At 55.6% G+C, this 18,917-nt stretch overlaps 1 protein-coding gene across 3 annotated transcripts in view; it reads left to right on the top strand.

The window, feature by feature from the left end:
* The window catches only part of KIAA1755 (KIAA1755 ortholog), a 38,370-nt gene extending 21,724 nt beyond the window's left edge, over nt 1–16,646 (top strand). Inside the window, exons 6-14 of one of the 3 annotated variants that reach the window (XM_045981800.1) lie at nt 1,639–1,732; nt 2,604–2,690; nt 4,003–4,119; nt 5,830–5,928; nt 6,865–7,013; nt 9,022–9,160; nt 10,614–10,736; nt 11,374–11,595; nt 15,502–16,646. In XM_045981800.1, coding sequence (XP_045837756.1) covers nt 1,639–1,732; nt 2,604–2,690; nt 4,003–4,119; nt 5,830–5,928; nt 6,865–7,013; nt 9,022–9,160; nt 10,614–10,736; nt 11,374–11,595; nt 15,502–16,203 — 1,732 coding nt within the window. In that variant the 3' untranslated portion in view covers nt 16,204–16,646. The remainder of the gene's footprint in view (nt 1–1,638; nt 1,733–2,603; nt 2,691–4,002; nt 4,120–5,829; nt 5,929–6,864; nt 7,014–9,021; nt 9,161–10,613; nt 10,737–11,373; nt 11,596–15,501) is intronic. The other 2 variants (XM_045981801.1, XM_045981802.1) reach the window with 2 other exon arrangements.
* The last annotated feature ends 2,271 nt before the right edge of the window (nt 16,647–18,917 follow it).

Here is an 18,917-nt window from a genome sequence, read left to right as displayed (position 1 = left end):
AAGCCACCATCCTTTCCTCAGCACTCCAGCCCCCAGCCAGGAGTATCTCAGAGGTGGTGTTTGCTCAGGACTGTGCTAGAGACTCCAACCCAACCTAGAGGCTGTGTGGCTAGGGTTAGGGGATGGAGGGACTGGTGGAACCCTTTGGAACCTTCTCTGTACGCTCTACCCCATGGGAGCTATCATGGCCACTTGCTGGCCATTAAGATTTTTCTTCCTCTTCTCCAAGGTGGTGTGACTGTTCTGGCCTGAGGGGGAGATGGGACCCACTTTTTCATGCTTAGAAGTGGTCAGTGTGGTGGACAGAGTCCTGGAATCCCACCAACTTGCTGTGTGACCTTTGGGCAGTAACCTCCCCTCTCTGAGTGTCACTTGAAAAAAAGGGACGACCAAGTGGACTCTGGGGACCAATGTAAATGGTGGAGTCCTGGCCCCAGCTTCACTCTAGGCCATGCTAGAGACTCAGATGCTCCTCACATCGGGGTCTGCCCCCCAGGTCGGTGGCCAGACAGGTGTGGAAGCAAACGGCTCTCCCAGCATGAACAGCGGGAGGCAGGCGAGGTACGGGGCCTCTTCTCACTGTCTGCCATGTCGCCGCTCTGTGCCTCAGTTTCCCCTTCTAGGGTCATGACAAAAGCAGACATTTACGTTCCCCTTACCCTGCATAGTCACTGAGTGCCTCACTCCAATGAAGTCATCAGTCCTCACCACAGCCGGCCCCACGGGGTCAGCACTGCTATAATCCCCATTACAGATGGGAAAATGGACTCTCAGCAAGATGGAACAACTTGTCCAGGTTCCAGACACTGTCCCACAAGTCCACCGCCACACTGGCCGCCTCCGTTTTTTCTGTGAAGTGGCTGGACTTCAGGCTTGGAGGTCCGGGGGGTTATTTTCCCAACCTGTCTGATCATGAGGACGGCCAGGGGCACTTGGCCTCCCTGCCCCACCCTGGATCTGCTGGGGGGATGGGGCAGGGTCGGGGGTGACAAACCGATTATTTTAACAAGTCCTGACAATTGGGCCAGTTTGGGAAATCCTAAGGTCATCACAGAAAAGTACACTGGGAACCACTGAGGGTGTTCGGGCTGCGAGCAACAAATTCCAGTTCAAAATGTCTTAACTGATAAGGAAATTTAACTTTCTTGGTCTCCGTTTTCTAGCTCTTAGGAGGAAACTGGTAAAGGAGAGCCTGTCTTTCCCAGAAGTGCCCCCACGGTTGCTGGCCTCAACCAATCGAAACCAACCCCTGGGGGACCTGTTATACGGAGGGCGTGGGATTCCTGAGCAAAACGTGGGATTCCTGAACAAAACAAGAGCTCTGCCCACAGGGAAGGGATGGGTTCAATGCTGGATGACTCGTCCGCTGCAGTGGGGACAGTGGCTTACAGGGTGTGAGAGAGGGCTGTGTGACGTACTGTGGGAACACCAAAGAGGAAGCAATGGACTCCACCTGGAGAGAGATCATGGAGGGCTTCCTGGAGTGGGGTGGGCGTTGGCAGTTAGTGATCATGTAGGAGGAAGAGTTCACCAATAAATCAAGGCTCCTGGCAGCCAGTCTCCCCTCACCCATAGGTCCTTCCCCCTAGAAAGCCCAGTCCATTCAGCAAGATTGCCAACTCTGTTTACCACCCACAGGCCTGAAGATAAAACCAAGGGGCTGGCTGTTGTGATTGATGCCAGGAAACAGCCCCCGCATCCTGGTCTGGTCAGTGCCCTGCAGGCCACCCAGGTGAGTGGGCAATGGACAGCCTCAGCCTAGCAAGTGTTGGGAGCTCCAGGGGACTTGTGGTGCTCATGGAGCCCAGGGGGCAGAGAGCTGGGACCAGGAACGCCAGGCAGACAATCTTAATTACAGTACAGAAATCCCAGCCCAAAGAGGCCTGAAGAGAGAGGAAAGTTCATTGGTTCATTTGACTTGACAATCCGGAAATTAGATCCAACTTCCAAGTATGGCTTGATTCAGGGGCTCAAATATTGTCCCCAAGACCAGGTTCCTGTCTCTGCATTTCTGGCTGGGTTCTCCTGGGAGGGAGCTGTTCTCAGCCAGGCTCCCTGCCTTGGTGGCTGTCTGGTTCCCAACAGCTTTCACTTCCCATGGTCTTTCATTTAAGTCCAGTAGGACAGAGTGAGAGAGTCTCTTCCCAGGGTTCCCAGCAAGTTTCCTTCTGTCTCCTTAGCTCAGGTGGCCATCCCCCAACCAATCTCCATGGCCAGGGGAATGCGGCACAATGATCGGCTTAGACTTGGGTCCCCTGAGTCTTATGAGCGCAGAAGGCCAGAGGAAGAGGTTTCTAAGTCAATGGGTTAGGCAACAGAGGAAGTGAAAGTTTGGCCTATGCTTACCTTATGGTCTGATCTCCTCTTCTTCCTTCTCCTCCTCACTTTATAATGGGGAACCTGAGGCCCAGTGGGGATGGGTCATCCAGGAAGTTTGTAACACAGCCTGGACCTGCTGTTCTATTGACGCCCAATGATTCACCCCCCAAACATCCCACCCACATGTCCCCCGCCACGCCCCACCCACCCTGTTTGCCTAAATCTTAGCAGGGGGCTCAGTGAAGGTCTAGGCAGAGCCCCTCTGAAATGATTCTCTCTGACAGGCTCTGGCCCCAGCCTCCATGGGTGCTGTGCTCTACCTGGGGGATGAAGAGGCTGCTTTCCAGCGGGGGACACTGCCTGATGTCCAGGTGAGGGGGAGGCTGAACTGAGCTGGGTGCAGAATTCAGCAGCTAGGGAAGGTCAACAAGTACAACAAGTACAAGGTCAGCCTAGTGGAGGTCAGCAAGTACAAGGCCGGGTGCTACAACTCTGTGGCCCAGCCTCTCTGGCAGGTGCTTCCAAACCATGCAGTTCTCCCTCTCTGGCAATGCCAGCAGCTCCTGGTGCATGACTGAGACCTGCAATGGCACGAAGACTATTTAAAAACCTTCATCTCCTCGACCCCACCCTCCCTCTTTTCAGATGGGGAAACTGAGGCACAAGGCCACTCAGCAAGCTAGAGGCATACTGCGGCCCCGATCTTCCTGCCTTCCCTCTCCCTTGGGTCTCTCAGCATCTCTGGTTCAGATACCGGGATAATTTGGGCCTTTGCAGGAAAGGGCCCTGCCATTTTCTTTAATCAGTGCATGTATTACAATCATGAGTGTGGGCACCCTGCCCTCTGCCCTGTTTCCGGAAATGATTTTAAAGGCCTCCTTCCTCCTCCTCCTCCTCGTTGGTAAAGAGGCGCACTGTGAGGCAAAGATGTGCATTTCATGCTTTTATGGACCAGCGAATCCCTTGGGGACCTTGTCAAAGTGCAGGTTCCAGTGAAGGAGTTCTGGATGGGGTGTGGGATTCCGCATCTCTGGGAGACTGCTAGGTGGTGCTGAGGCTGCTGGTCCGTGGACCACACTTTGAGTACCAAGGAGAACAGATGGGTCCAAAAAAACTGAGTCCACCTGATCCCAAGCTTAGGTATCTGGAGCTGGGCCTAGCATAAACGTTCATCTTCAGCGCCCAGGAGAAGCAGCCACTTCGCACCTCCTCCATGTCTTAGAGGACACTGTCAGATTTGGTGACCTTTTTCATCAGCCCCAAGAAGGAGACAGCACCTTGGTGGGTCATCAGAGGACAGTACAAGGATTCCAAAGAAGTTACAAGAAAAGGGTCAGCTTCAATCAATGTGTGTGATGGCCTGGAGAGCTGTGCTGGGAAAGAGCCTGGCTTAGAGGGAGCCCGTGCTGTGATTGATTAGTGATGTCTGCTCTGGGCACATGCTGAGAGAGGAAGGATGAGTGCTTTGATGTGCCATTCTTCAGCCAGGGTCTCATTCTGAATGTTGATTTGTCAGACTTTCCAGAGAAGATCCTTGGCCCAGAAAGCAACTCTTAAAGCCAGGGCCAACCTTCCCTGTAGCGGGTGAAGCAGTGGTGGGATGGAGATCTGGCAGGCCCTTCTCAAACATATGTCCCCACCCGGAATCCTCCAGACCTCCTGACTGACTTCTTTGATCTGCAGGTAGAGGTGGTGACCTCACTGAAGGCTCTTGGCCACCACGTGGACCCCAACCAGCTGCCCCCAGCCCTGGAGGGCCCCCTCCCCTACTGCCACAGCGAGTGGGTGCAATTCTTCCAGGTGCCCGCCCTCACAGCCTCTACCCTCCGCCCTGACTCCTCCTCATCCTCCCTTCACTCTCCTGCTTCAGGGATCCAGTGACCCTGTCAGGTTCCAAGCCAGACATTCAACAAACGTTTATGATGAGGGTTCAGAGGGTGGTGATTAAGAGCTGAGGCTCTGGGCCCAAACTACCTGGGTTCCCGTCCCCCCGCTGCTGTGTGACCTTGAGTAAGTTACCTACCTTCTCTGAGTCCTTTTCTTTTAGTTCAAAACTGGGGGGGGGGGAGGTAAAGATAGTCGTTTCCGAGGGGGCTGTTGTGAAGATTAATTGAGTTAATGCAGGCGAAGCGCTTGGAAGAGTGGCTGGTGTATGCACAGAGCTGTGTCTGTTGTTAACTGATTGTTCTGTGGCCCCGCACAACTCAGAGAGCTCAGGGGCTGGCGGGGGAGGCAGACATGTTCCCTTCTGAGAGAGGAAGATCTAGAAACAACCCTCACTGGGCTCCTTCCCCTCATGATCTCAGCCTCTCCTCAGCACAACCCCGGAGGGGGCATTTCATGTCCAGTTTAACACACAAGGACACACAGGATGGTGAGTGTTTGGGAGCGGGGGGGGAGGGGACTAGCACAACAGCACACAGAAGATTCCAGGCTTAAATCGCATGGAAACCGTGCCCATAAGTGCCGCCCTCGACTTTCCCTACTGCTCATCCTTGGCACTGTTCACGTTTGGGACTGGATAATTCTCTTTTGGGGGGAGCACTCTTGTGCACTGTGACATGATTTGTACTGTCCCTGGCCACTACCCACTCTGACAGGGGCACCTCGCAAATTACGGCAACCGAAAACGTCTCCAGACATTGCCTGATGTCCCCAGGGGGACGAAATCACCCCCCGGTGAGAACCGCTAGTCCCCACTCACCGTCACATGTGGTGGTTTGTTTACTTGTTTGGGGCCTGGGTTCTCTCCTGCTGAACCTGTGCCCATTTTTGAAAAAGCAGAGTGGGTTCAAAATTCAAAATACTGCTGAAGGGTGTATATATTGAACGATCTCCTTTCCTATTCATCGCACCGGCCCCCAATTCCCCTCTGATGAATCCAGTGGCCTTTGAACTCTATTCTCATGAAATCTAGCCCATAGGCCCAGAATATAAAACTGATGATGATGATGGCTAAGACACTAAGTGCCTCACCCACATGAACCCGTTTCATCCTCCTGCAAGCCGGTAAGGTAGGGACGACTGCGGTCCCATTTTATAGAGGAGGAAGTAGAGGCACAGAGAGGTTAGGCAACTTGCCCAAGGTCTCACAGCCTGTCAGTGGTGGAGCTGGGCTGAAGGGGGACCCAGCAGAGGGTGTCCCCTAGCTCCGCCCTCCCACATCTGCTCCTGCCCCTCCCCCCAGAGGATATCTTGGGTCTTCTTTTCTCTCCCTCTCTCCTTCCCAGCCCCAGTGGTTCTCAAAGTGTGGTCCCTGGACCAGCGGCATCAGCACCACCTGGGAACTTACTAGGGACGTACCTTCTCAGGCCCCACCCAAAAGAATTCAATAAAGAACTCAGGAGTGGGGCTCAGAAGTCTGGATTTTGACCAGCCCACCAGGTGATTCTGATGCAGCTCAAGTTTGAAAACCACTGCTTGATGCCCGCCCTGGGTACATCTGGTGTGGGCAGATGCCCTCCTCGGGGGCCCAGGCTGACATCCTGACTCTGGTTTTCCATTATGCAGAAGTTGGACCCTTTCCTTGCTGACCTCCGCCGGGCCGCCTCCTTGCTAAAGGCTTCCATCAACCAGGTGGAGAAGAGCGAGCCCCCTGGAGGGGTGCAGGTGAGCCAGGAGCATGGGGTGGGGAAGCCCCTCTGTACCCCAGATTCCGTGGACCAAGGGGCTCAGTGAAGGGGACAGTGGACTGGGCATCCCCCTTTTTCATTCATTCATTGGACTAATATTTATAGACCACTCGCTGTGTGTCATGCCCTGGGGACCCCAGCCTGGGGCAAAACGACTCATCTCTGCCTTTGGAGGGTGTCGTGGGTGCAGTGCTAGAGGTGGTCCTTTAAAAAGTAAACAAAGAAATGGATATGTAGCTACAAAGTGTGCCAAATGCCAAGAAAGATCGAGAACCGTAGGGAAAGAGGGGGGACCTCTGTAAAGAGATGGTATTTAAGCAGACTCCTGAGGATGACAAGGGGCCAGCGATGGGAGCGGGGGGGGGGGGGGGACTGCTCCAGGGGAGGGCAAATACATGCCAAGGTGCTGAGGAGAGATTGTTCTGGTATGTTCTAGAAGAGCATGGAGGCCGATGTAGAACAGAGTGGTGGGAGTGGAATAGGAGAGGAAGAGAAGAAGGGGAGGATCTTCTAACCGCACGGAGGCTGGATCAAGGAGTTGGGCTGGGATGGGACTCTAAGTTGCCAGGGAAGCCTCGGGAGAGTTCTGAGCAGCAGGATGAACGCCTTGGCCCTCTGAGATCTTTCCAGCTGCCGTATGGAGAACAGAGGGAGCCAGCGAGCCGCAGGGAGACCAGTGGAGAGGCTGGGCTGAGTGTCCCACAGAGCTGAGGCGCTTGGACCGGTGAGGTTGCCATGGTGATGAGAGGAAGCATGGCTGGAGGAGATGTTTTAGAGATAGAAAGGATAGACTTTCTGCAGGACCTTGAATACCAAACTGGGGGAGTCAGGCACGATCTGGGTGTGGGGAGCCCTGGAAGGCTGTAGAGCGAGAGTGGGGATTGAGCCTCAGGCCACCTCCCTACACTGACAGGAGGCCTCCAGGTGTCTGAGCAAGTCCAAGGAGCTGATGGAGGCCGTGCTGAGGGACCCAGGCCTGCTGGGCCTCCAGATGGAAGGGGGAGCCACTCTGGCCAAGCTGCGGCAGGAAGCTGGTAGGCTGGATTCCAACCCCGATGTCAGGTACGAACGGCCAGGGTTTTCCTCACCCACCTTTGTTCCCTGGCCCTGGGGGCCTGGAGCTGGGGACCCACCAAGCGGGCCCTAAAGACATCTAGGATGGGGGCATTTGCAGGGCTCGTATCCTGGGCTGAGGCTTTGGTAAGGTCCCCGTCCCTTCTCTGCTGCCCCTCCTTCAGCCCCGGCCCTCCTCAGCCGAGGTAGGTGTCCGAGGACAACCCCTGCTCATTTCTGGTCACCCTCGAGCACTTTCTCTGACTTTCTAAGGACTAGGCTGCGTCCCTTCAAGGGTCCATCTTGTTTATTCCCCAGAAGAACCTCGTGAGGGCCGTCCCATCCTCATTTGGCCGATGGGAGGCCAAGGCTCAGGGAAATGCTCTGAGGGCACCGCCTACCTTCCCTGGTGGGCTCCTCAGCCCCGCTCAGGGAACCCTAGGCGGCATCCGTGGTCTCAGAGCCACAAAACAACAGACACATATTCCTGGAAAGTACTGGTTTGCTGACATTTTGGGGCGGGGGTGCAAGTCAGTAATTAAATCCGTCAGTAATTGGAGCTATTTTATCTCCATTAGAACAAACACAATTACAAAGTTTACACAAGCTTCCAAGAATCATTTGTTTATTTAACCAACACCTGAATAGTACTTAGTACGAGCACAGCCCTGTCCTAAGGGCTTTGCAAATATTAACTTGCTTAATTCCCACTGGGTGGAATCTAGCATTACCCTCCTTTTACAGCGGAGGAGCCTGAGGCTCAGAGGGAGGTTGAGGGACTTTCCCAGGATCACACAGCTGACCTGTACCGGGGTCTGGACTTCAACCCAGGCAGCCTGAACCCGTCATCTTGAGCTGCAGCCAAAGACAGACTCACGCTCATGTGGGGCCTGGTGCTGGGCTGGAGCCATCTCCTTGCCCCTCACACGGCCTGGTGGGGCTGGCACTGTCCTTCCCAGCGTGACCTCACCTCGCTAGCTGGTTCCCTGGCTCCTCTGTCCTCCGTGGGCCCCTCCAGACTGTTGGCCCCCAGAAGTTCCACCAGGGGGCGCTGTGGTCCCACATGAGCCGCTGAGCCTGTTTGCTCTGCGGGGAGGACCCTGCAGTTCCCGGCCCGCCCACCCGCCCGCCCCTTGCTCTCTCTGCCCTCCCAAGCAGGCTGGTACTTTCCAGCCCGAGCACCACCGACCCTGGGCCCTCAGCCCTTCCTGGAAGGGCAGCGATCTGTGGGAAGCTGCCGTCCGATGAGGAAGCCCAGAGCAAGGATAGTAGGCTTTCCTTCCAAAGCATTTTTTACTTTTTCCTTCTCAAGTTAAGACCCCATAGGGCAGAGGAGGGCGGGGTAGGATTTGAGGGGTGTTCCTCCCCTCACCGCAGTGTTACCACGCCTCGCTCCCGCCTGCGTCCCTTCACTTAGGTATTACTGGCTTTGACAATATTTTAAAAGCTGCACACCGGGTTTCAATACAGAATGCCATGCATGAGAGTCTGTTCCTCTCTCTGGACCGCGGTTTTCCCATCTGAAAAATGGAGGCTGGGCTACAAGGGTGTGTTACGGCCACTCACCATCTTTGCAATAGAAGTAATAAGCGCTAACCCTCACTGTGTGCTGGGCACTGTGTTAAGAGTTTTGAGTGTGTGAGGGCTGGTTCTCAGCCTTCGCTGCCCCCGGAACTGTCCAAGAAGCTTTAGAAAGCACTGATGTCCTTGCCGCACTCAGAGTCTGATTCAGCTGGTTTGGGGTGGGTGTGAAGATTTGAACCCAGATCTGTCCAGCTCACTTCATACCCTCCCGGGGAAGGGGGGGGGGGGGTGTCATTTGCTTTCCTGCTGTGTCCTCTGGTCTTCCCAGTCCCTTGTCTGAGGTCCCGAGAGGTATAGGGACCTGTCCAAGGTCACACAGCAACTCAGCAGCTGGAATCCCCAGGTCAGAACCACGGAACTGGTGGGGGATTGCAGGGGGGTACTGGTGGGAAGGAACATCTGGGGCCCTCTTTCCCCCTCTTCTGCCTCCCAGGAGCCATTTGGCTGAAGCTGTCGCCTTGTATGGCCTCGTGGATGAGCGGCTGCATGTCCTAGTCAGCGCATCTAACCATCTCCTGGGGAGGCTGGAGCTCCGGATCCGCCTGGGCCGTCTGGAAGCTGCCATCCTCCAGGTGAAAGGGGAGGCTGGCTTCCCTGCAGAGAAAACCCTGCCCCAGGTCCTGCCCCAGCAGGCACTCTGTTCTGGTGTAAGGACACAAGGCCGGCCATTCTTCAATGCCAGGCGGGCCTCCAGTGACATGGCCCTGACATGGCATTCTCTAGGTGCCGGACGGGTGAAGACATAACCACCCCCTCCAAAGCGCTACTTTCCCCGCCAAGCCCTGGGCCGGAGCCTCTGCATCTACCAGGATTTTCCAACTCATCCCTTGCCCGTGATGTGGGAGGATGGCGGGATTCCTCCCACTCATCGATGAGGATGCGGAGGCTGGGAGACATGACATCACCTGCCTGTGGTCACACACCTGGGGATCCCGGAGCCCGCCCCTGGCATCGCTGCTCTGACAGCCGGGGTCTCGAGCCAGCGCACCCCTCCAGGCTAGAGCTGTGGAGCGTGCAGACAGCGTGGGCACTAATCCTGGCTCCAGTCACTGATTATGACCCTAGGCAGGTTATTGCACTGTTCGCTGCCTCAGTTTCCCCATCTGTTCAGTGGGGAATAATGTTAGTGCCTGCCATGCTGGGCTTTTTGAGGATAAAATGAGTGAATACATACTCTTGAAGGCATCCCAGAATGAGAAGGGGACTTGTGCTCATGGGTTTGAGAGCCACTGTCCCTTGCTGATGCCTCATCTCTGACCCATTTTGCCCCTGAAGAAGTTGAGACCCAGAAAGGGGAAGTGACTTGCCCAGTCGATACACTGAGTTCGTAGCACCTTACTTCATAGCATCCATGCACCTTACTCTACAGAAGGCAGCTTTTCCTCTGGCACTGTTTGTACACCCCTGGGGATGGGGAGCTCATTACTCTCAAGGCTGCCTCTTTTATGATTGGTGGCAGCAAGCGGTTCGACTAAGCGAAATTTGCAACCCTGTGACTTGGTTCAGACAAGTGTGCATAATGCTGGCCAGCCCAGATGCCCTCTGGGGTCCCCTTTGGGGAGTACTCTCCCCTTCAGGTATCTGTTTTGATTCAATTTAATTTAATGTAATTAATTTAACTTAATTTATTTGAGCAAGTGAGAGAGTTAGCAAAAGAGAAGGAGCAGGGGGACAGGCAGAGGAAGAAGGAGAAGCAGACTCTCTGCCTAACAGGGTGCCCGAGGCAGGGCTCAATCCTGGGACTATGTGATCATGACCTGAGCCAGGGGTAAACGCTTAACTGACTGAGCCACCCAGGCGCTCTTTCCCCTCAGGTAGCTGAAGAACGTGACAATGCACCCAACCTCCCCAAGCTATCGCTCCTGCCTAGATTTGGGAAGGTATCAGTCTAGGCCAGTGGGCATGGGTCCAGCCACTAGATAACTGAGGACAAAAAGATCCCCATCTCCAAGGGAGTTGGGGAACTGGCTAAGAGACATCCCCCAGGTACCCCCACAATGTCCAAACTTCTCTCCCCTGCCCTAGGTCAGCAACTGGATGGAGCAGGAGGGGAGCCGTTGCCTGCAAGCGCTGACCCCCAAAGACAGAAGCTTGGAGACCGTGGAGAAGGCACACGTGGAGTTTGAGGACTTCTTTCTCCAGGCTGCAGTGCGTTCCTAAGACAGGGAACAGGACCAGGGCACATGGAGAGGGCAGTGGAGGAGGAGGGCATGGCTGGGGCAAAGCTGTGGAGGTTGGAGAGCGCAATGAAACTCCCAGAGATAGTGAGAAGACCCGCTGAGATCACAAAGGGTTCAGCTTAGATGCTATCTCCTCCAGGAAGCCTTCCAGGATCACCACTAGACCAAAAGAACCTCTCTCAGAATCCCTGGAAGATTTCATTAAATGCAGATTCCAGGGTCCCACCCGAGACCTATTTAGTCAGCCTCAGAGGTTGGGGCAAGGAATTTGTATCCTTGATGTACTGGACCCCAGTTCAGCCCCTTTCAGTTCTCAGGGAGTTCCTAGTCCAGCGGGGACTGGGGGAGACATGTGGGGACATGCAGCAGGAGCCCCAAACCCAGACCCTGGGTCAGAGAAGTTTTCCAGAAGGAGATGACCCTAAGCAGAGTCCCAGTGAGGCAAGTGAGCTGCAGAGGTAGAGGCCTGGCCCCATTTTACAGATGAGGCAACAGAGGTCTGGCAAGTGTCACCACCCAGCGGCCGGATAGTGGAGGTTCCTGACCTCCGGAGGAGGCCTCGGCTAGGATGGGAGCCGAGTGGACCCCTTCCTCTCCCTGCTCAGGCCCAGTACCGCCATGGCCTGGAGCTGTCCAAGCAGGCGGCTGAGCTGGGAGCCGCAGCCAGAGGAAGCAGCGCGGTGGGAGGAGCAGAGTTCCCGGAGCTGGCAGCCTTCGCTTCCACCCAGCGGGCCTTCCAGGCGAAGCTGACGCACTTCTACATGGCGGCTGAGCGGCAGCGCACGGACCTGGAGACGCTGCTCCACCTGCACCTCTTCTGCAAGAAGGTGAGCCTTGTGGCTGCCTGCACAGACCCCTCCCCGCCCCCTGCAGCCTCGAGCTGGGGTGGGGACAGCAACCAGCCCCTGTGCAGCCCTGGGCTCTTCGCGGGACTCCTTCTGTGACCCTGTAGGGTGGGAGGAAAGCATGACCTGCATTTTCTAGAAGAGAAGCCAGGTGGGAGAGGACAGGTCACCCCCCGCCCAAATCAGTCCTGGCTGATCTCTGACCCCAGCTTGTAGCACGACACCCGGCAGCCTCCCAGTGACCTGAATGTCAGCTCTCGGAGGACCCTCAGAAATTACCTGCTTCTTCAACATTGGAATTAGGGAAGGGTGCCAGGTGTTTTCCGGAATCCAATCAAAGCCATAGACTCTACGGGTAGCTCCCTAGGACGACTGCAGGTAGTCAGACCAGGCCAAGAACGTTGATCTTGCCCCACCCCCCTGTTGCGGAGCTAGGAAAATAGGATCAGAGAAGGGCTGTCATTTAGCCAACGTCACACAGCAAGCTCATGGCACCATTCTAGTGCTCTTTCCCATGCCTCACTTTGCCCTGCACAGATGGTGGGCGCTGGGGAAGGGAGGGGCGGTTGGAAGATGTGGGCCCGAAAGGCCTCTCTGAGCACCCTCAGAACAGAGGTCTCAGTCCTCGCCAGGAACCCAGAGTTTAGCTAGGAGTGGGGAGGAGAGGGTAGGGCTCCTCTGGGGAATGGGAGTGTGGCAGTGCTGGGGTAGCAGGCAAGAAGAACTCCTTTGCTTTGCGTCCATCATCTCTTCGCAATCCAGTGCAGCAAGGTTGAGTGATCCCATTCTACAGATGAGCAAACCGAGGCCCTAAGAGGGAAAGGGCTTTGTGTAAGGCCACACAGCTGCAGAAAAGAAGATTTGGGATTTAAACACGGATGGATTCGTGATGCTCTCTGTTCTTCTCCAAAGATGCGAGGGCAGGTGGTAATAGATTCCCCTGTTCCATCAGCTGTGATGATGATGATGATGGTGATATGATTATTACGAGATAAGCCCACATTAGTGACTGTGGACTCCATGCCAGACACTCCAACAAGTGCTTCACAAACCTTGCTTGACTTGATCTCATCATCTCTGTTTTTTTTAAATTAATTTTTTAAAAATAGGTTCTATGCTTAACGTGGGGTTCGAATTCACACCCCGAGATCAGGTCCCACGGTCTACTGACTGAGCCAGCTAGGTGCCCCTAATCTCACCATATCTTTATGAACATTGTTTCCATTCTGCAGATGAGTAAACAGAGTCCCAAAGACGGAAGTGTCTTGCTCATGTTTCCCCAGTCGGCCAGTGACCAAGCAGGATTTGACTTAAGACCCACACCCCCACCTCTCCCAAATCCAGTTAGTCAAATCTCTCATTTTCCTGGTGAAGAACTAGGCTTAGGAGGACAAGGGAACAGCCCGGGCTACCCCAAATGGGCCAAGAACCCACCGTTCTGGCCCAGGCCTAGTGCCCTCAGACTCACCCCTCGCAGAGTGTGGGAAGGGCCAGATGTCAGGCTGTGGCCCAGCACACAGGAGACAGAGAACACGGGATGCTTTGGAGGGCGGCAAGAGGGACTCTGGTCAAGTCCTGCCTGGGGCATAGGGAGGATAGGCCACTCTCTGTCTCTGTGGGGCCACTGGCAAAGGATGTGGTCAGTGGCACGAAAGGGACCTCCTCCCAGCTGACAGGAGAGAGCCAAGCAGTGGCTGCATCTGAGGCTCAGAGTCAGGGACAGCTTCTGTCCGCACAGGCCGTGTGACCTCAGTGACGGTCTCTACTGCTCCGGGTCTCAGCTCCTTGTCAGGAATAACGATCATAACAGTGATGGTAACCAATGCTTCTGTAGTTCCTGTTACGTGGAGGCCCTGTTCATCATTCACTTGTCGTCTTATTGTCACACCCACCCTCGGAGGCAGGTGCTACGATTATGCCCATTTTATGCATGAGGAAACACAGAGAAGTCAAACAACTCCTCCAGGTCACACAGGGGAAAGTGGCAGAGCTGAGATTCCAACCCAGGTTCCCCCCCACCCGCCCCGCCCCCCTCTGAGGCCAGCCACACTGGGTAGTGAGAAGAGGAAATGAAATGTAAGTAACCCTTCCCCCGCCCCCGGGGCGATATTCTAATTTAGTGTTATTATTATCGACACCGATACAATCATCATTAGTAGCAATAGGAGCGGTGGTAATGCCTCATGGGTTGAGGGCATCTGGCAGCTTCTCTCCCTTCTTACTAATTTCAGCCCAGATCAGCCCCGTAGAGCAGATTCACGAGGACTCTGTGCCTTCTCAATCGCTCTTCCTGCTGGTCTCTTGTCTTCAGTGCTCAGCTTACATGTCCCCCCCCTCCCGCCTGGCTGTCTGCCCCCTTCCCCCGCCCGTCTCTCTGGTCACCCTGTTTGTCTCAATTCATGGTGCTCACTGTGATCTGGAATGATCCTGTGGCTTCATCACCGGGGAAGTGAGCCCTGGGACTGTGCCCTCATCCTTCCCAGGTGCCTGGGGCAGGGTCGGCCCCCGTGGGAGTCAAGTGGAGGAAGAGTGAGGAGTGAGACTGGGGGGAGGGGGGTGTGTGGGAAGATAGAGCTCCCCCTGCCCCCGCCCCCCAGGCCTGGAAATCCTACAGGAGGTGGGAGCCTGACTTGGAATCCCACCATGGCCATCTCGCTGTTTGACCTGGGCAGGCCCGTGCTCCTCTCTGGGCCCGAATCCTAATCCACACAGCCGAGGGTTGGTGGCTAAGGTGCTGCCCATCCCTGCCCAGCTCAGCCTGGAAGATGGAGTCCCGCCAGGCGGACAGACAGACAAGACAGCCCTGGGCTGGGCTCAGCCCCAGGCTGAGAGCGTGCGTCCGGCAGCTTTGGCACTAAATAATAATAAAACAATTGTGCCGCTAACAGAGAGTTATGGAGCCCTTTCCCAGCCATGAGCTCCGTGTGCTGCCGCGAATATGAAGCCATTTATCTAAAGACAAGTTCCCTTAATCCGCGGAAAGATGGTTTCCTTGGAGAAAACGGTTCTCCAATCCCCACAGCTAACAGCTCGCTGTCGGCTTCTAAATTAATGGAGAGAAAGATTATGTTTTTCACGAGCTGCTGGGAACGTGTTGGCTCCTTTGCAGCCTGCAGACATTTTGTGGGTGAAGTAGGGATAGCAGAATCCCAAAATGAGGCAGAGGCCCAGCTGAGGGGGACCCCCTCCCCGGGCCTGGGTCAACTGGTGATCTCGCTGGTGTGTGAGCACTGCCCTCGCTGGACCAGTTTCCCTCGTGCAAGGACGGGCTTGGAAGATAACTCTGTGGAAAGCTGAACTCACCTGAGTTCAAGTCCCAGCTCCTTCCTGATTTGCCGCGTGACCTGGGGCAAGTGATTTCATGTGTCTGAGCCTTGGTTTCCCCCTCTGTAAAATGGGCTGCTGGTACCGTTCAGTGTGATCATTCATGAGCTACACAGAGCTTGGCAAACAGTCGGTGCTCAATAAATACCCAGGAGATGCCTCCCTCCGTGCCACTCAGAACGGGTGAAGACAGCGTTTCCACAATCCGAGAACCCGAATGATCCTCTAGTACCACCTCCCCAACTTGAGAAGGAAAGGCAGAGCCCCAGCAAGGGGTGAGTCTTTGTGGGCCCCCAGGGGAGGAGACCATCATGCCTGTGGCTCCGAAGGGGGCTGAGGACTGTTTGCTGATGGCAGGTGTGTTTACCTCAGGGAAGAGAGGGGACCCTTTGTCTTCGTTGGCAGCAGAGACACTCAGGGCCCCGCGCAGGAGGCCAGGACATTGACTGGGCGCTTCTTATGACTTCAACCCAGCCGTACTTGCTCTCTGCTTGGAGATGGGCCTCCCTGTCCTCATGTCCTGCTCCTAGACTGAATGCCACCTCCCTCTCTTGTCGCCCCCAGATGACCTGGTTTCACACAGACTGCCAGGACCTGATGAGGCAGCTCAGGCTGGGCAAGACCCAGAGGGCCAGCCCTGGAGACCAGCGCCGCCTCGACCGCTACCGGCAGCGCCTGGCCTCGGAGTTCCCCGCTGAGAAGCTCACGGCCATGGCGTTGCAGGTGGCCTCCCTGAGCCAGGAGGGCCTGGGCCAGGACCTGTGGGAGGAGGCCCGGGTTAGGCACGAGGAGATCCAGACCCTTCTGAAGAAGGTTCTGGCCCACTGCCCATGCCCAGAGGGGCCCAAGGCCCACTCAGCACCCTCAGAACTCAGAAGGGCAGCTGCCAAGGGCCAGGCTCCGAATGGAGATGTTGCTTCCAGGGGAAGGTGGGGCCTGCCCCCTTCGGACTTACCGGGCCTGGACCGTTTACCAAATCCCTGTTGGCCTCGGGCCCCCAGAGAGGGACAGAACAGAAATGTGCAGGCAGGCTTTCTGCCCCAGGAAGCTGACCGGGCCGTAGAAGCTGATGAAGCCAAAGGCCCCCAGGAGCCCTTTCGGTTTCCAGCCCCTGAGCCCTCCTTTGACCCCCTCTTCTCCCGGCAGCGACTCCCCAGGCAGAGTGAGACCCCCCACCCCCCTGGGGGCAGCTTCTCCTCAGAGGGGACAGACTCACAGAGGTCTCTGGAGGACTCAGCCCAGACGAGTCCCCCTGCCTCCCTCTAGCTAGGACGTCCAGCAATGGCACTGGGCCCCAGAGAGTGGCTGGGGAGGGGTCCAGCGACAGGAGGGAGCTGCAGAGCCCTGGCTGGGGCTCGTGAGCACGCACTGTGTGTTTGGCCCACGCTGGGAGAGGGCAAGAAGCTGAACCTGTTCCCTGCTCCAGAAACCTCTAGGAAGACGTGACTCACCATCAGAATAGTGAGAATGGAGGGCGAGGCAGGACACGGTGGAGCCCAGGACAGATTCCACAACCCCTGGGGCCTGTGCTGGAAAGAGCTGTTGGTACAGACCCTTCCAGAGGTCTCAGTCTTAGGCAAGCCAGACACCTACCGGGAGTGCAGGGGTGCATAAGCTTCCCCTGGGGGCCCACGGGACACAGTTGCCAGAAGTGGGGGGATTCGGGAGCGGCTTCTGATCCGGGATGGGGATCCTGGTGCCTGTTTATTTGGCGGCGATTTCAGGAACCAGTGGTGGAGGAGAAGGGAGGTGAGTGTGGGAGGGGAATAAAGGGTGTGTTGTCAAATGAATCAGTGCCTGCTGACTGTTTCTTCTCTGGGCCGGCCCAGGGCAAAGAGAATCCCAGAAGGAGGAAGGGCAGGGAAAGCTCTGGAAAGCTCTCTCTCTCCTCTCAAGGGCTCTTCCCACCGACAAGGCCATCCTCTCACCCTCCAGGAACCCCATGGGGTCTTGGCCTCTCCCTGGGTGCTCCAGATAAAACCCTCTCCCCGTCTGATGTTCTGTCTTCTCCTCTCCCCTCCACCCATTTCAGACTCTATGAATTCCACTCCCCCTACCCCAGATCCCCCCCTCTCTTTAGGCACCGCTTCTGGTGCCCAGTGTCTTAGCATCGTGCTGGTGGTTGGGGTGGGTGAGAGTGGGGAGACCACATCTCCATCCAGCAGGGGGACAGGCCCCTCTGATCTCACGGTGAAGCAGGAGAGTGAGGTTCTTGTCCCCCCTTGAAGAATGAATCTCGGGGACAAAGGAGAGTGAGTAAAGCGATGGAGTTTTAATAAACAAGAACACAGACAGAAGAATCTCGGGAGTGAGAGGGGTCCTGACAGGAAGGCCGACGGGGGCCTCCACTGACACTCTTTTATTTAGGACCGATCAGGGGGCCTATGGCCTTATCATTCTTGTGGTGTCTTGGTTTAAGTAAGGACTGGTGATAACATCTTGAATAGCTTACTTCTTCTTTGGGGTCAAGTTATTCTTTGCTGGTCACAATGTGACTGTCATAAAGAGATTCCCCACCTCTGACTCCCAGGGCGGGATAGGCTGCTTTGTTCCCTTATTTCTGGTTTTGTTAGGCCTCAGCATATCTGGGATTTCTGTGAGCCTAATCACGTAGCTCCCTACCTATCTCTCTCTACCGAGCCCTGCCTGTCCCTTCTTGAGTATCTAGAGGTTCTGTTTATTTATTTGACAGAGAGAGAGAGAGAGAGAGAGGTCACAAGTAGGCAGGCAGAGAGGAAGGCAGAGAGAGAGGGGGAAGCAGGCTCCCTGCTGAACAGAGAGCCCGGTGCGGGGTTTGATCCCAGGACCCTGAGATCATGACCTGAGCTGAAAGCAGGGGCTTAACCCACCAAGCCACCCAGGCACCCCTCTTCTTGAATATCTAGAAGACCATCAGGCTTTCACATTACCCCGAGTAACCCTGGCTAGCGCCTCCGCTGAAGGTCATTTTGCTGGGAAAGGGTGAACCCCCCATCTCCATCTAGAATGCATTAACAAGGTGGCCTCTGGGGGCCTGGCCCTGGAATTTTCCTGACTCTGGGCAGAGGGTGGGCACTCAGCTCAGCTCTGGAAAGAGAGGGAGGCAGGACTGGAGTGTGCCTAGGGGGACGAGGCGAGTGTTTCTTTGGAGACGGCTCAGCAAAGAAAGTAACACAAACCTCAATGCCCAAGATGGCTTCAGCAATCTTCTAGGACTCCAGATTTTTTTCACGTGCGGTCTGTGGCCTGTCTGCCTCAGAGCCTTGAGCAGAGCTGATCAAAGGCAGCTTCCTAGGGGGTCCCACCCAGATAATTAAAATCAGGGCCTTGGAGCCAAGGCAGGGCTAGAATCTGCCTTTGTAATCAAGAGCTCAGGTGTTTCTCCTGTGACAAGGTGAGGTTGGGGCAACGCTTGGAGCTGGGGTCCGAGTGGGGCTGGCCCCCCAGCCCAGGCCAGCTCTCATTCTTGTGTTCCACTCTCCTGCCTTCCATCCACACTGGCCAGAGGATGCAGGAGGCAGTTGCTGAGTCCACCTCCATCCATGCCTGTCGCCTCAGAGGGGGGCTGAAGGCTCTTAAAATGCTGTTGCTATAGCAACGACATCCAACCAGTGGGGACCACAGGCAGGGAGCCAGGGCACCTGGGGTGCAAGGATGGAAACTAACTTTGGAGAGAGGAGAATACAGACACTGCAAGGGAGGAGGGGGGGTGGTCTGGGGGATGGATAGCTCCGGAATCCTTGCAAGGGAGGGCTCCCCAAAGCCATCTTGTGCATCCCTCTGTCTCTAAAAAGAGCCAAACCCCAACACCCTGTCTACATCCAGCAGTGCATGGTGGGAAGAGGGGATGCAGAAATGAAATCTAATGATGAACAATGATATATACAAATAATAAATAATAATATTCATAGCTAACATCTCATCTGCAATTTCTTTGTGCCTAGCTCGGGATTAAGCACAATAGACGCTTTCCAGGGCTCCCTGGATCTTTCACAACAGTC

This window comes from Meles meles, chromosome 16 (assembly GCF_922984935.1).
Source record: "Meles meles chromosome 16, mMelMel3.1 paternal haplotype, whole genome shotgun sequence".
Taxonomy (NCBI): Eukaryota; Metazoa; Chordata; class Mammalia; order Carnivora; family Mustelidae; genus Meles; species Meles meles.
Note: the sequence above shows the minus strand (reverse complement) of the source record. Positions and strands in the feature narration are given on the sequence as shown.